Source organism: Leopardus geoffroyi, chromosome E3, assembly GCF_018350155.1.
Source record: "Leopardus geoffroyi isolate Oge1 chromosome E3, O.geoffroyi_Oge1_pat1.0, whole genome shotgun sequence".
Taxonomy (NCBI): Eukaryota; Metazoa; Chordata; class Mammalia; order Carnivora; family Felidae; genus Leopardus; species Leopardus geoffroyi.
The window spans coordinates 15,670,752-15,686,889 of NC_059340.1; the positions used below are offsets into that span (position 1 = coordinate 15,670,752).

Here is a 16,138-nt window from a genome sequence, read left to right on the forward strand (position 1 = left end):
CCATTTTATAGTTTAAAAAACAGAGACACAGAGAAGAACAGTAGTGTATCGGATGTTATAAAGCCAGTTAGTGTCAGTGAAAGGTTTTAAACATGAATCTAATCAGCTTCAAAGTCTGAACTCTTCCATTCGCCAAGGCATTTCCTGAAGACACAGGAAGTTCACTGGACAGAGGGAGATCTCAGAGAGACCCTTAGGAGAGACAGATCTGTGCTGAATGCTGCAATGCAACTTGCGTTGCTCAGATGAAGAAGTGTGAGGAAGGTACTACAGGCAGAAGGAACAATACAATGAGCAGTATGGTATATTTGAGTAGATACAATTATTTCAGTGTAGTGGGGGCCCAGAGGGTAAGGGGTAAAAAAGTCATAGTCTGCATATGAAGCCAACATAAGACACAGAATGATTTTGAGGCAGTGGTTCTCAAAGTGAAATCTCCAGACCAGGACATCAGCATTACCTAAGAACCTGTTACAAACGCAAATTCTTGGACTTATCACAGATCTGAATCAGAAACTCTGGGTCTTTTCAAAGGTCCTTTAAGTGATTCTAATATATGGCTGACATTTGATGATTTTGAGCAATGATGGCATGTAATGATGTTTTCAAAAATAATGAAATTATCCCTCATCAGTCAGGTAATTTAAGAGAGGCAGAGGACCATGCTGTTTTGAATTCAGAAAAGGTAGAAGACAATAATATCTGAATAGGCACTAGTTGTAATACCTACAATATGCCTTATTTTTCTTTGACAACAGTCAATTTCATAGGTTACTCTATTCACAGATCAAATTTGCCCTATGCTTCATTTTTCTTTTTCTTTCTTTCCCTTCCTTCCTTCCTTCCTTCCTTCCTTCCTTCCTTCCTTCCTTCCTTCCTTCCTTCCTTCCTTCCTTCTTTTTCTTTCTTTCTTTCCCTCTCTCTCTCTCTGTCTCTCTCTCTTTCTTTTGAGACAGAGACAGTACAAGCAGGGTAGGGGTAGAGAAAGAGGGAGAATCTCAAGCAGACTCTGAGCTGTCGGTGCAGAAACCATGTGGGGCTCAAATTCACGAAACTGTGAGATCATGACCAGAACCGAAATCAGGAGTCAGACGCTAAACCGACTGAGCCGCCCAGGCACCCCTAACCTATGCTTCATCTGAAAATACATTCCCAAACAGGCATACATTTAAAAATTTTTTTTTTAATTTTATGATAGAGGGATCCTCTATGTTTTATACCCTAAAAAGTTGTTAACAAGAAAAACAAAGCCCCAAAATGGTGTCAAACCAAGACTTTAATCTATTGCAGTTTCAACCTGTCAGGAATGTAACCTTTAACCAGTCAACACAGAATTTCTGGGCCAATTCTAGGAATGTGCTGAAAGACCCTTTCCACTACCCTTAAGAAGGCAACCTTGCCTAAACAATGCATTCCTTGTTAATAAATGCCTTTCTTCTTTTTTTAATGCCCTCTCTCTGCCTTTAAAAACCTCCCTCATGGGGCACCTGGGTGGCGCAGTCGGTTGGGCGTCCGACTTCAGCCAGGTCACGATCTCGCGGTCCGTGAGTTCGAGCCCCGCGTCAGGCTCTGGGCTGATGGCTCAGAGCCTGGAGCCTGTTTCCGATTCTGTGTCTCCCTCTCTCTCTGCCCCTCCCCCGTTCATGCTCTGTCTCTCTCTGTCCCAAAAATAAATAAACGTTGAAAAAAAAAAAATTTAAAAACCTCCCTCTGGTGTAGCTCAATGGAGCTCTCCTCTACTTGCTAGATGGGATGCTGCCTGATTCATGAATCATTTTTAAAAGCCAGTAATATCTTCAAATTTACTCAGTTGAATCTTGTTTTTTAACATATTTGATGGCAGCAGTGGGATCCAAAGCAAACTTCCAATGGCATTCAGTAACAACAAAACACACTGGCACGGTACCCTGTGAACTCTTTTGAGCTCACGGTCTTTCTTGCCATTTCTGAGGGCCATTGGTAAGTCCTTCATGGTTGGAGTTCTACTCTTTTTGCATTCAAACTACCGATCTAATTGGCTTTCCAGTCCACGGTTAACTGGTCAGCCTAGACTGACATGGGGCTCTAACAGAGCACCAGTCCTTAGCCCTTGTCCATAGCCCAGTCCACAATTCCACGCTGGAATCCCTTCCCCAGTTCCAGTCTGAAATCCCCATTTACTAGAATCTGCTGGCTTAGTCTACTGGTTTAGTACTCGTGGTACACAAGATCTTCTCTTGGCCAGCCCACAGTAATATCCTCTGGTTACCACTATGTGTTAAGTTGCATATTTGTTTGTCTGGTTTTATGTAAACAAAGACTTAGCTAATGAAATCCTTAAATTCTAGAGTCAAGTGTACCACCTCTGGCACACTTGCTTATTTTATGTCCAAAAACTATGGTGCTAGGTGCACTGAATATATACAGAAATGGCAAAATTTTAGTCAAACAACCTAGAATTACAGTGGTCATGATGGGGAATGTTCCAACTAGATAAGATCATCTAAGAAGTGCACGTGAAGGGTGCTTGGGTGGCTCAGTCGGTTGAGCATCTGACTCTTGGTTTCAGCTCAAGTCATGATCTCGTGGTTCATGAATTCAAGGCCCACATTGTCAGGCCCTGTGCTGACAGTGAAAAGCCTGCTAGGGATTCTCTTTCTGCCCTTCCCCCACTCATGTTCTCCCTCCCTCTCCCTCTCTCTCAAAATAAATAAACTTAAAAAAAAGTGCACTTGAAAGGGTTCCCAAATTAAGCAGAATGGGACACCTATTTTAATGGGCAAGCAGAGGCCTCCAAAAGGTTCCAAAATTCCAAAGTAGTTTCATTGAAAAATTCATTGCAAAAGCCTAGAGAAAAATTAATGTAAAAGGGACCTAAAACAAGCCTATAACTCCCATTGCTCCTCTTATTCCTCCTTTGAGTAGTCTATCCACTAATCCTGTCTGAATTGTTTTCCACTCTGAAAAGACTACATAGCCATAAACAAAAGTCTTCCAAATTAATGGCCTTACAGACAACTCCACCTTCAAAGGAGGGCCCCCATTTAGACCCCCTCCCAGAGTCAATGAAACTGAGGAATTTTCCGGTAAACTGCTATATTATTTCTTTAAACAGACAAGAGGAAACTTTGGTAGATACTGGGGTCTGCAGAGGGTATCCTAGAAAAACTGACAGAAACCAGGGAAGGGTGAAAATTCTTATCAGAATCAGTTCTTCTGAATCTGTCAGTAATGCCCAGTTGTAAGAGGGAAATAGAGTTTCATATTATCCCTTACTTTCCAAATCCAAACCCATTGTTGATTGATCTTTCTCTCTCAGGGATAGCTACTGTCTTCTTGCTTACTCAACTGGGCTTGGCTTTCTACCTGCCTTGGACATATAAGTTGTTGGTTCTCTCTTTTGGCTATCTTTGGCAGTGACTCTGGATTTGGGGAAGGTAACATCCTTTACCCTCTTTGGGGCCCATCTTACACCCAAGAGGGGTTATTTAATACTGACAGAAATATTTAAAATTAAAAACTCTGAACCCAAAGGGAAAGAAACAAATTAAGGGTAATGTAGTTGGATAGGTGGATCAATCTATGATGTCATTTAAGTTACAACCCAAGTCTTTGAGGAACTGAAAGCAAATGTCCAAATCTTACAAAGCTTACAAAAGTCAGCCCCAGAGGCAACTCAAAATTAATCTATTTCTTTACCAATCCCCAAATTTTCCTTATTTATCTCAAAAGGCTTATAAATTTTTGGCCTTAGGAAAGCAAAGTCCATCTTGGAGAAACTTAATATTCTTTGGTCTCTTGGGGTTATAAACACAGCCCACAATCATATGACTCTAAAGGAAGGAAAAAAAGGGGAAAAGGTCTTTTTAAAATACAAACTGGTGGGGTGCCTGGGTGACTCAGTTGGTTAAGTGTCTGACTGCAGCTCAGGTCATAATCCATGAGTTTGAGCCCCACATTTAGCTCTAAGCTGTCACGAGCCCATCATTGGGCTCTGTGCTGATAGTTCAGAGCCTGGAGAGCCTGCTTTGGATTCTGTGTCTCCCTCTCTCTCTGCTCCTCCCCTGCTTATGTTCTGTCTCTCTCTGTCTCTGTCTCAAAAATAAACATTTAAAAACAATAATAATAAAATAAAATACAAACTGCTAAAAAAATTATTAAATAAAATAGAATACAAACTGCTAAAAGGGCTCCTAAGCTCTAGCAGTCTCCTTAAGATAAATTTAGGGACAAATATAAATTTTAAAAATCTTCTCCACAAATATTGTAATTATAACGTCTTTGCATTTGTCTGTTTGTAAATATGTTATAAATGTGAGATATTGTGCTGTCTCTGGATAGTATTGCTAAAATTAATTTGTGAAGGGCTCTAATTAGTTGGTTTGAAGACAAGTGCTTATAAGGATTGAGCATTCTAAAGCTCTCAAAAAAAACCAGAAACTAACCCAAATGTTTTTCAAGTTCACGTAATCTGAAAAAAAATACTCTCTATATAAACAAGTTTCAGGTTGATAGTTTAATTAAAACAGACATGTTTAGAGTTATCAACACTAAATATAAAACTTTTATTCTACCTAAGCTTATTAGCCACATAAATTCATATTAGCCATACAAATTCATATTATCTTTTACAAGATCTACCAACAAAAAAATAATAGCTTGGGATAATGGCTGTCTTTGTCAAATGTTTAATGAAGTTTTTTTTGTGGGTAATCTAAACATATTTATTAAAAACAAGTAAATATATGTAAGCAAGACAAAAGCTTATAAATGAATTTTTCAGCAATATTTATATCTACTTAAATAGTTTTCCCAAATCTTTTTGGTAACCTTAAAACCTTAAGGTTTGCTAAATTAGGCTGAATGATAAACTCTTTACATATCTAGATCATTTCCAAATACAATAAAATACTACAACATTAATTACTGAACACAGGCTTAACTACTTTGGGCTTCTTATTAGAGAAACTAAAAGATATTTGGATGTGTTAGTGCTGCACTGGAAAAATGAAAAAGGCCTATGATTCTAGAAATTATAAAATATATTCATAAATCTGCAAATCTGAAGAGTGCTTGTATTAACAGTTTACAATTGTTTACTTATTAGCTTTCACTAGAAATTAAGGTTTCTAAGAATTAAGAATTCTAATAAATGTAATTAAGACTACTGGAGAGGCGCCTGGGTGGCTCAGTCGGTTAAGCATCCGACTTTGGCTCAGGTCATGATCTCACAGTTCGTGAGTTTGAGCCCCGCATCAGGTTCTGTGCTGAGAGCTCACAGTTTACAGTCTGATGATTAGGTACTTTGGAAACATCAGAGCAAAACCGCTCTTGAGCCCCACTGGAAAGAACCTTGCCAGTGCTCCTGGCCACTGACACTGCTCTGCAAAACTAGAAGGTGTTAAGTCTTGAGTATACAACACACAGCTACAGGCTCCACATGACAGCTAGTCCTGTACAGACACTGGAGACCTCCAAATCAAATCACAAGGAAGAGAAGTAGCTGACACAAAGGTAGACTGCTTGCACCCAAGATGATGGATCAAGACTTCCTACTTTAACAGAACATGAAACCCTTTGTTTTTCCTTTCCTTTACTCTGCTACTGGCCTGGAAAGATAATCCCCTCATTTTCATCTCTCAGACCACTGCTAAGGGCGTTAACCTCTGGAAGTTAGAACGACCTTTTATTTCAGCCAGAAGAAAATCTCACTGTAGCCCTAACTTTTCACAAGCAAAATAAGACTTATTGGTCGACTCCCCTGATTTCACATTGTGAGTTGAAAGGTGGCTTTCATGATTCAGAATTCACTCCTTTTGGCAGGTCCCTACTTCCTTGGTTAGGGATAAACGTAAATGAGGCTATGATAAGGAACTTCTCCTTAATTCTTAAAATTGTTGTGGAATCTGCTACTAAAGCAATAGCTCCCCAACAAAGGTATCTTTAGACTCTGGCCAAAGTTGTTCTTGATAAAAAATAGCCCTTGATTATCTTTTAGGTGAGCAAGTAGTGATAAAGCAAAAATGTTATGACCTGTGAATGCCACACAAAGGATCAACAAAAGCTGCTAAGAACTACAGAGTAGTAGCTGAGAGTGGTGCTAATGCCTTAAATTTTGATCATATCTCTCAGTTAAGATGAGAGTCTGATCAAAAGGGGCAGAATAATTGTTAAAAGGAAAACCACAGGCGCAAAATGGGGCCACTTAGGTTAAAGCCCAAGTCAGGAAACCAAGACTTAATAACTAACCTAACTGCAGTTTCAACCTGCCAGGAATGTAACATTTATCCAGTCAACAGAATTTCCTGGTCAATACTAGGAATTTATTGACAGACCCCTTCCACTCCTCTTAGGAAGGCAACCTTGCCTAAACAATGCATTCCTTGCAAATAAATTCCTTTTTATTTTATGCCCTCTCTCTGCCTTAAAAAACCTTCCTCTTGTGTAGCTCAGTGGAGGTCCCCTCTCCTTGCTAGATGGGATGCTGTCTGATTGAAGAATCATTTAATAAAGCCAATTAGATCTTCAAATTTACTCAGTTGAATTTTCTTTTTTAATAAAGTCAAACTTATACTTATTGAGTGTTCTTAGAAACGATTATAATACCCAAATTTTTATCATTTCTATACATTCTTGAGGACATTATAATCAATTTTTTCTTTTAAAAACAAAATAGAAATTTTATAATTCCACGAGTTTCATTTCAGTTTTGTTAAATACAAGCAGAATTAAATGTTGCTTCAAACAAACCCACTCCACTTCTAGGTACTTTAGAAACCAAGGTTCCTCATGAGATTTTAAATGAGTGTCCCACTAATAAGAGAAGTTTGCAAGCAACTGGTCTACAGGACAAAATTCAAGATCTTTAGCATAAAATATAAGGCCCTCCACAGCTTGATCCTTACCAACTCTCTCAAGCCTTGTTTCCCACTACGTCCTACCTGAAAATGAACTTTCTAGCAACACCAAACTGCCTATAGTCCTCATAAATACCACAGTTTGAGATGTTTCTCATTTTTTTTTAACTGTTGTAATATTTATTTATTTTTGAGGGACAGAGAGAGAGGGAGACACAGAATTTTAAGCAGGCTCCAGGCTCTGTGCTGTCAGCACCGAGCCCAATGTGGGGCTCAAACCTATGAACTGTGAGATCATGACCTGAGACAAAGTCAGATGCTCAACTGACTGAGCCACTCAGGCGACCCTAGATGTTTCTTTGAGAATTTGTCCATATTGTAACTTCCAAGTGACTACTGCTTTGTTTTATTTTACTATATTTTAAAAATTATATTAGGTTATATTATATTAGGCTATTAAACATTCTGGGTCCAGGTGGGATTGTGTGTACATGACTTTCACTGTATGGTGGAAGGGCAGGGTCTATAGGTCCGGTGTAACAGGGGCCAGTTGTTCCCTAAGTCTTTTTGTGCCTGCCGCTAGGCCCCTAGGTTGGGCCAGGAGTCATGCCACAAGAAGCCTTCCAACCCATCTCTTCTTTTTGGACACTGTAGGGCTAGAATTAGACACAGGCTGCTTCTAGGAGTAATATCTCTTGATGGCTCATTTGGCTAAGGAAGAGAAAGACACTGGACAGTCAAGGAACAACTACAGCGCTCTAGCCATGGCTCACCCAAGGAGCACCTTATCCTGCAAGTTAAAACTGAATGCTCCTTCCTTTATTTGTTGAGCTACTTATCCTTTAGGTCAATGATTCTCAACAGGAGGGGAGATGGGGAGCGTTTTGCCTCCACAGGGGGCATGTGGCAATGTCTGGAAACATTTCTGATTGTCACAAAGTGGGGAGGGGTTTTGCTACTGGCGTCTATTGAGTAGAGACTAGGGATGCTGCTCCATCCCACAATGTACAGGACAACCCCCACAACAAAGAATTATCTGACCCAAAATGTGAATAGTGCCAAGGTCAAGAAACACGACTTTATTTCTTGGTTTGATACCACAATCTCCAGGCAGGCCTTCCTGAACACCACACATTACCTCTTCTTAGTTTCCCATAATACTTAACATTGTACTGTTATGAATCTGTATCTGCTATTTGATCATGTGTACCTTTAAGACAGAGACCTTAACACTGTATCTGGCACGTAGTAGGTACTCAGTGAATTGCAGAGACCGTTATCTGCCTATCCCAATATCCAGTCTATTCCCCTTGGTAAAAGAAACACCAACTCTTGGTTGGGCACATGGTCACTTAGAATAAAGACTACATTCCCTAGCCTTTTATATGTGGCCATAAGACTCAATTATGGCCAGCAGAATGCAAGGAGAGGGGCTACCTGGAATGTAAGGGAATGAAGGAAATTCATGGGAAATGCCCTTAAAAAAAATATTAAATTCACCTTCTTATTTGCCCAGTCTATCCCCTGTTCTGCTCTTAAGGACACAGATGATATGATTGGGACTCCAACTTGAACCACGGGGCTGAAAGAGCCAAAAGCTGGAAGCAGCCTAAATGCCAGATGACTACAGAGCTTCCAAACCAGCCTTGGTCTGCCTTCTTTTATATAACAGCCACTATTTTGTTTAAAACCATGGTTATTTTAGATCTCTATTTTTCGAAACACTTAATCTAAATTAATAAATGATCTAATACCCAATTTCTGCTTTTTGCCATCAAATGCCATAGTCTTCAAGAAAAGTATGCACTGTGCTTTATTAACGTTCTTGCTCTGTTTCTTCACATTCTTCACTAAAATTTTCTGAAATACAATTTTTCCTCTGCTCTTTTTCTTTTGCAACCTGTTTTGCTGTCATCTGCATTCATTGTTTATGCAGTTACCCTTCTCAGCTACTTATCTCTTCCATTTGTAATAGAAGAACAGCGATTTCCACAACTACAAAAATATTGCTGTTAGCTAACATTCAATTCACAACCAGATTTATAAAGCTAGGTTTACTGCCTTCACAAAGGATAAGTAATCCAAAGTAATTAAAAAAATAACATTTATAAAATTATTCTGGGATATTTTAATCTGAGCTACTAGAGTTGTAATCCTAATTTGCATACTATTAATTTTACATGCTATAGAAGTGATCATCATTTGCATGAACATAGCCTGTCTTTCTCTTAACTTGCTCATAATATTCTTCCCATCCTTCAATTTCAGAAAATTCTCAGGTGGACATTTTGTTATCCTTCCCTGTTAATCCTATATTATAAAAAATTTTAATTTCTAAACTAAATTCCATTTTGAACACTAAGAAAAAATTTAATATTCAAAATTTAATAACTATTCTACTTAGGAGTATCTCCATTTCCAAAAAACAGTCTTCATTGCTCTCACCTATTTATTTGATTGTTTTAAAAAGAAAACCACAAGCCCAAAATGGTGTCACTGCATTGAGGAAGGCTCCAAAGTCAGTAAACCAAGACTTAATACCTCGCTTCCCTCCCCACTCCTCCCCTCCCCCACCTGCCAAGCGGTGTGGAGGCAGAGGCCCGAGGGCACTCAAGATTCAGCTGCAATATCCAATATCCAGTCTATTCCCCTTGGTAAAAGAAACACCAACTCTTGGTTGGGCACATGGTCACTTAGAATAAAGACACATTCCCTAGCCTTTTATATGTGGCCATAAGACTAAGTTATGGCCAGCAGAATGCAAGGGTTACAGAGGGAGTCATTGCTGCTGGAGGTGTAATGGATGTTTATACTTTCTTACAAGAGTCATTGAAGATGGCCCTAATTCATGATGACCTAGCACATTAAGCTGACAGGCACCAAGCCCATCTTTGTGTGCTTGCATCCAACTGTGATAAGACTATGTATGTTAAGTTTGGTGGAGGCCCTTTTGTTCAACATCAAATCAACCTAATTAAGGTCGATGACAACAGAGAGGCAAAGAACAAATTAAACTGGTTCTTATAACTAAAAAAACAAAACAAAACAAAACAAAACAGAATTAATACCTAATCTAACTGCAGTTTCACACCCCCTGAAAGGTAACCTTTAACCAGTCAAAATGGGAATTTCCTGGTCAGAACTTATAAATTTAATGATAGACCCCCCTCCATTCCCCTTAGGAGGGCAACCTTGTCTATAACATGGATTCTTTGCTAATAATTTCCTTTTTTCCACTTGCTTTCTACCTTTAAAAACCTTTCCTTTTCTGTAGCCCTTTGGAGTTCCCCTCTACTTGCTAGATGGGATTCTGCCTGATTCATGAACTGATCAATAACGCTAATTAAATCTTTAAGATTTACTCCGTTGAATTTTTGTTATTTAATACTTTGTTCTGGATCTGACTTCTAGTTTTCTCTCTGCTTTACTTACTAGAAGCTTCAGAGACTGTCAATTATTGTATTCCTATTTGTTCTCTTCTACTTACCGCTGCTTTTTTTCCTTCTAACCTATTTGTGCTTAATAGCTACATATCTTTTTTTCTGCCCTAAAAGCAGATAACTTGTCTCTGAATTATAGCTGTGATTCTTTGGTTCTAGTTTAAGGGTTACCATTATATTTTGTTTTGTTTTGTTTTCTGACTTTGCTCTTTTGACCTAATAAACTTGTTTACTGATCCTAGGATACTGTTTTATTTTAGTCACCTTTAAGTATACGATGGTGCATTGTTTTGTTATTGTTATTGATGATTTTTATTTGTTCCAGGCAATTTTATGGTATAATGAGTTTAAAAGCAGGAACAATGCTGTATACTCTAGTAACTTCCTGAATGTTCCCAGATGGAAATTACTGAAATTCCACAAAAATTCCACAATTCATGAGAAGTTAATGTAAATAGCCTCAAACTTTATTTCCATTTCCTACTCAAAATATTGGAGGAGCAGGCATCAGCAGTAGATACCATTCACTAATCAGCAAAATCCTACTCCACATTCAATCTCTTGGAAAATTCTATTAGAATTTGCATAAGGTATTTCCCTTAAAATGTATACCCCTCTACTTTGCTGTACAAACATTTCTTGAAAGGCAAAAAGACATTTAGAAATGTCTCATTTTTTTTTTCTATTCTCTATAAGTTTGGAAGAAATAAAAGCAATCAGTGAATTCTCTATCATATTTTGGAGCCATCATATTCAAGACTATAGCTCAATTTAATATGAAATTGAAGAGTATGGGTGAATAATTTATTAAAATAGAACACAGTATTCAAAACATCAAAGTTAACAACATCAATCACTGGACAAACTAGTTCTACTACTGAACTTGAAATGACTAAAAACACAATAAATAGTATACCTAAAATTCTATGCTTGTAACCTTAATGCAGAACTAAACTTATCAGCCAGTCAAAGAATCTGTTTTCATCCCTTCCCGACTCATTACTTGGCTTTTATTTTCAGTTAAAAAGAAAAAAAAGAAAGGAAAAAAAAGCCCATCCTATATTCAGCAGTCTCTAATGAAGACTCCCTTCATCATCCCAGAATGAAAGAATGCTTTCTTCCACCAAATTCTTTCATAGAGGAACTCTTAAATATACTAGCAGATGATTACCCTATGCTCCTACTGTAACTGGAAATGACAGGCAGGCAAGAGGTACCACTCTAACTGAAAACAACTGGAAATCCCTAAGCAAAGCAAAGGAAAGCTTAACTTTCATAGTTAATAAAATAAGGTAGGTAGAACTGTGAAGGCTTTCCTTATTACTGTCTTCAACAATTTCTACATATGATCCTGAACCATCTGGTGATATATTCAAGCCTTCAAAACTGCGTAAATATTTTCCATATTTTAGTACTAAATAATACAAAAATAAATATTAAAATACTGACTTTAAACAATTTCCCCAGAATAAAAACATTTATAGGAAAGCAAAGCACACAGGATGACTGACTCTGGGCTATGAATTCCTTATGGTCACAACTCTCAAGTAATATGAGATGTTTACAACTTGGTACTTATTAATGGAATAATTCTGTATGTTTCTGCCTTATCTCCCAATTAGCTCTTTTTGAGAACAGAGACTCAGCCTTAAAAGCAGTACAGCCTAGATTGGACCTGCCTCAAACAAAATAGCTTTGTTTTTATCTGTTTTACATTGGAACTCTGGGAAGATTTGTTTCAAAAAGGAATTCAAATGTTGTTATTTTGTTTTGCTTTTAAGTTTAAAAAATACTTGTAGCCCTGCTAAAATTAAAAGGATTGAGAATACAAGTTGTTAGCAAAGATGCAAAGCAACTATAATACATAAGTGTACACTATAGCCATACATTGCTGGTGCAGACACTGTGAAAAACAATTAAGCATCTGTTAAAGACATATAAATATAGAGATACAGAGATATTTTATGATCCAGTGACTTTACTCATTTTTCTTTACCCAAGAAAAATCAATGCTTATGTCCACCAATAGTAATGTACAGGAATGGTGTTAGCAACTTTATCCATAATAGCCCCAAACTGGAAACACCAAATGTTCACCAAAGGAACAATGGATAAATTGTGTTACATCTATACATTGGAATATTACATAGCAATGAAAAAAATCAACCCATACAATGGTATGGGTATATATAATGTTAAATGAAAGAAACCAGGCAAAAAATAATAAATAGGCATGCTTGCATTTATAGGAAGTTCAAAAACAAGCAAGGCTATTTCTGAACTTCATATACAATGTCATAGCACCTCTGGTGACAGAGGATGAAACAGTGGTTACTTTTGGGTTGAGGAGGATGTTAACTGAGAAGGAGCATGAAGGAGCCTAGTGGGTACTGGGAATTTTCTGTATTTTTATACAGATGGTGATTATACAAGTGTATACAGATACAAATATTCATCAAATTGTACACCGCATATCTGTGCATTTAATATGTAAGTATTCCTTAATTTAAAAAAAACTCCTATAATAGCAAGAAATTTGGAATAAGCATTGGAAATTCTAGTCATGGTTCTGCCACGTATGATTCTTGAAAAAGCACAGAACCTCACTGGGCCTCCATTCAGTATGCTAAATGTTAATTAAGTAAGGTCTCTTCCCCTTCTAAAATCCATTTGTTTGTAATTTCTATGAATTTCCTTGGTATTCATGTTTGCCTTAAACATAGTAATTATATATGTAAAATGATCTTGTCCTGATTTCCACCAAAATTTACCTTGAGCATATCTCCTTAATCCCTCCTTGGAGAGACTAGGGATGGCAAGGGTGCAGGGGTTTGGTGTTATTTTGTATTACTAGAAGGAGCCAGCAACAGAATCTCTGGGCCAACATACAAGCACACAAAGTGAAATGCTAACCTACGAATACAAGTGATTAGAAATTAGTTATGGTCTATTATATGAAAAGAACAATAAACTGTGATGACATTAGCTATGACTATAATTCTCTTTGAATCAATAAACAGAACCCAGAGCCAGTAGAGTGATAATACCTAATAATTTATCATCATACCTGTAAGTTAGGTGCAGAAATGCAGCTGCTCCTTTCAAATTATCTACATCAGGAATCAACACTCACTGTACAAGTTCTATACATTGAAAAAAGAAATCAAGAAGATATTCCCTGGTAGGAAAAAGCAGGTACAGAAGGGAAGTACACTGTTTTTTGTTTTTTGGGGTTTTTTTTGACAGCAAGTACATATTACTTTTATGAATGGAAAAAGATAAGAAATAAAATAAAACTTAGTTACACCCAACTTCTTCCTCATAAAAATATGCTATGTGAATTTAACAGTAGTTTCCATTTTTATATCCATATTCGAGGTATATAAGTCATCAAATCAGGTTGTCGGATCAAGTCAGGACACCCCAGTCACTATTTCATAAGAAAGAAAAATGCAATAGTTCTAGAAGTATTTGAATCTAAGGAACTTCCTGTATGGATTATGGATTGAGCTTCCAAATTTTGGAGTTCTCTACCCTTTAAAAAAATCAAGATCCATCAGACGACAAAAGAAGCACTATGTGTTATAAAACGCCATGGAAAATGGCACTACCCCATTGAGACCAAAGCACAGATTCTAATCCTGGCCTTCCCATCTCAATTTGAGTAAATCACTTTTACTTTCTGACTAAGTCTTCCTACCTGTAAAATGAAGGGACTGGATTAGATCATTTTAGTCTTTATATTTGTCTATCACTAAAAATTCCAAAATGCTTAGAATTCACCACTTGCTCACCAACATTAGATGCTTCTCCTCATATTAACCTTAATCTACACAAAAGTCGACTATTGTTATTAATAAAACTACCTAGAAATTAGAAATCAGGAGTCGCTAAAATTGAATGATGGACATTAAAGAAAAATACCTTTCACTGCTATAAATTGGGCTGGCTTCTATCAAATAAATAAGAACCACAATTCATAAAAATACAAATGAATTAAATAAATGAAAGGGCCTATAATGAATTTTTAAAACAACTCATTGAAAGGGACACCTGGGTGGCTCAGTAGGTTAGGTGTTCCACTTAAGCTCAGGTCATGATCTCGGAGTTTGTGGGTTTGAGCCCCATGTCAGGCTCTGTGATGACAGCTCAGAGCCTGGAGCCTGCTTCAGATCCTGTGTCTTCCTCTCTCTCTCTTTCTCTGCCCCTCCCCCACTCACACTCTGTCTCTCTCTCACTCTCTCTCTCTCTCTCTCAAGAATAAACATTAAAAAAATCTTTTAAAAAACTCACTGAAGTTATATCTGTTCCAGAAACACGTTCTGTAGTTTACATACACACACAGACAGACAGACAGACACACACACACACACACACACACACCTTTACTAACTGAACACAGGGTCAAAAAAACCAAAAAACAACTTCTACTCACTTTGACAGAGATACTCCCCCAGCTTTCCCAATCATCTCTTCATGATGTAATACTGAGTAGTTCCATGGAATATGAAGGAACTTTAAGAGCGTTCTCATCCACCGTTCAGGATGTAAGACAAGTTGTTCATAGTGAACTAACATGCATTTTTTATAGCCAACTTCCATACATTGATTATACATGGTCTCTATGGCACGATTCCACTTGGTCAAACAGTCTCTATAGCTATTCAGGTCAAACCCAGCTATAGTAACTTTCCGAGAAATCATTGAATGTACTGATGCCCGGCCATCTCGGACCATGAGGAGAAATTTGGCATTAGGGAATAACCTAGCAAGGTAAGTTAAGGATTTCAGGGCAAAAGGATCTTTATTACATAAATAAGGGGCTGGTTCCCCATGCTTAACAATAATTTCTAGTAAGAAGGCTTGCATGGCAGAATCCAGCACTTCATCAGTAACACCAGCCTCATCCAAGCGTATTTTCTCTTTACTTGACCGTGACCACATCTGCTTCAAGGCCAGGATTCGGGGAATGACTCTGGTTTCCTCTCCACAGCGAATATCGGGGTGTGCATCTAGCATGGCCCTCATGAGTGTGGTTCCACTCCGAGGCACACCTCCAATAAATATCAAAGGCATATCTTTGTGATAGGCAAAGGTTTTATTCACTTTGATGTCCAGGCCAGTTCTCACAGTGGTCTTTGTGCTCTCCAATTTGAGGGGCTGGCTACGTTCTTCTATTCGGTGATGACATTCCATGGCGTGTTGGCCCAAGTAAAACACAGTCACAGAACTAATAACCAGACATGCCAATAGTAAGTTCTGCTTCAGTTTTCCAACCATCTTGATGTAGTTATCTTGTTATTAAATAGATATTCTGCTCAAAATAATTTTCAGAAAATGTTCAGGCCATGGAGATTCTACTTCAGAAAGATGATCAACATCTAGTGAGAAAAGGAAAAAGCTATTTTATCATCACATTAAAAGTGTTCACAAATTAGTCATCAGTGATCACCATTACATTCTGGCTAGAAAGAAGCTAAAGCTGTCTTACATACTGTGATATTCTTAGAACACAAGTATACACAAGTGCAAGCAAAAATAAATCATTTCTAATCAGAAACAGCATTTCTTAATGTGACAATTCTGAAGCTTTGTACCTTCCACAGAATGGAAAAATAAATAAAACTATTTCTATCAGTGGGTTGTGCAAATATTTAATATGACCAAGTATGTTTGAGGTCTAACCCAAGGCTCATCTCTAGTATTCAGATTTGCTTCATCCCCAAGAAGTCATTATCTCCACATTCTACCCTAAAGAGAAATTACAGAAGAAATATACAACTTCCAAATCTTTAACATAGATTTAGTTTATTCATTCCACAAATTATTTATTTAGATACTACAGGCCAGATACTTGGGTGT

At 37.6% G+C, this 16,138-nt stretch overlaps 1 protein-coding gene across 4 annotated transcripts in view; it reads right to left on the reverse strand.

The window, feature by feature from the left end:
- TPST1 (tyrosylprotein sulfotransferase 1) overlaps positions 1–16,138 on the reverse strand; it is a 174,745-nt gene that overhangs the window by 115,718 nt on the left and 42,889 nt on the right. For all 4 annotated transcript variants that reach the window (XM_045459824.1, XM_045459821.1, XM_045459823.1 and 1 more), the window contains one exon: positions 14,712–15,657. In XM_045459824.1, the coding sequence (XP_045315780.1) occupies positions 14,712–15,556 (845 nt within the window). In that variant the 5' untranslated portion in view covers positions 15,557–15,657. The remainder of the gene's footprint in view (positions 1–14,711; positions 15,658–16,138) is intronic.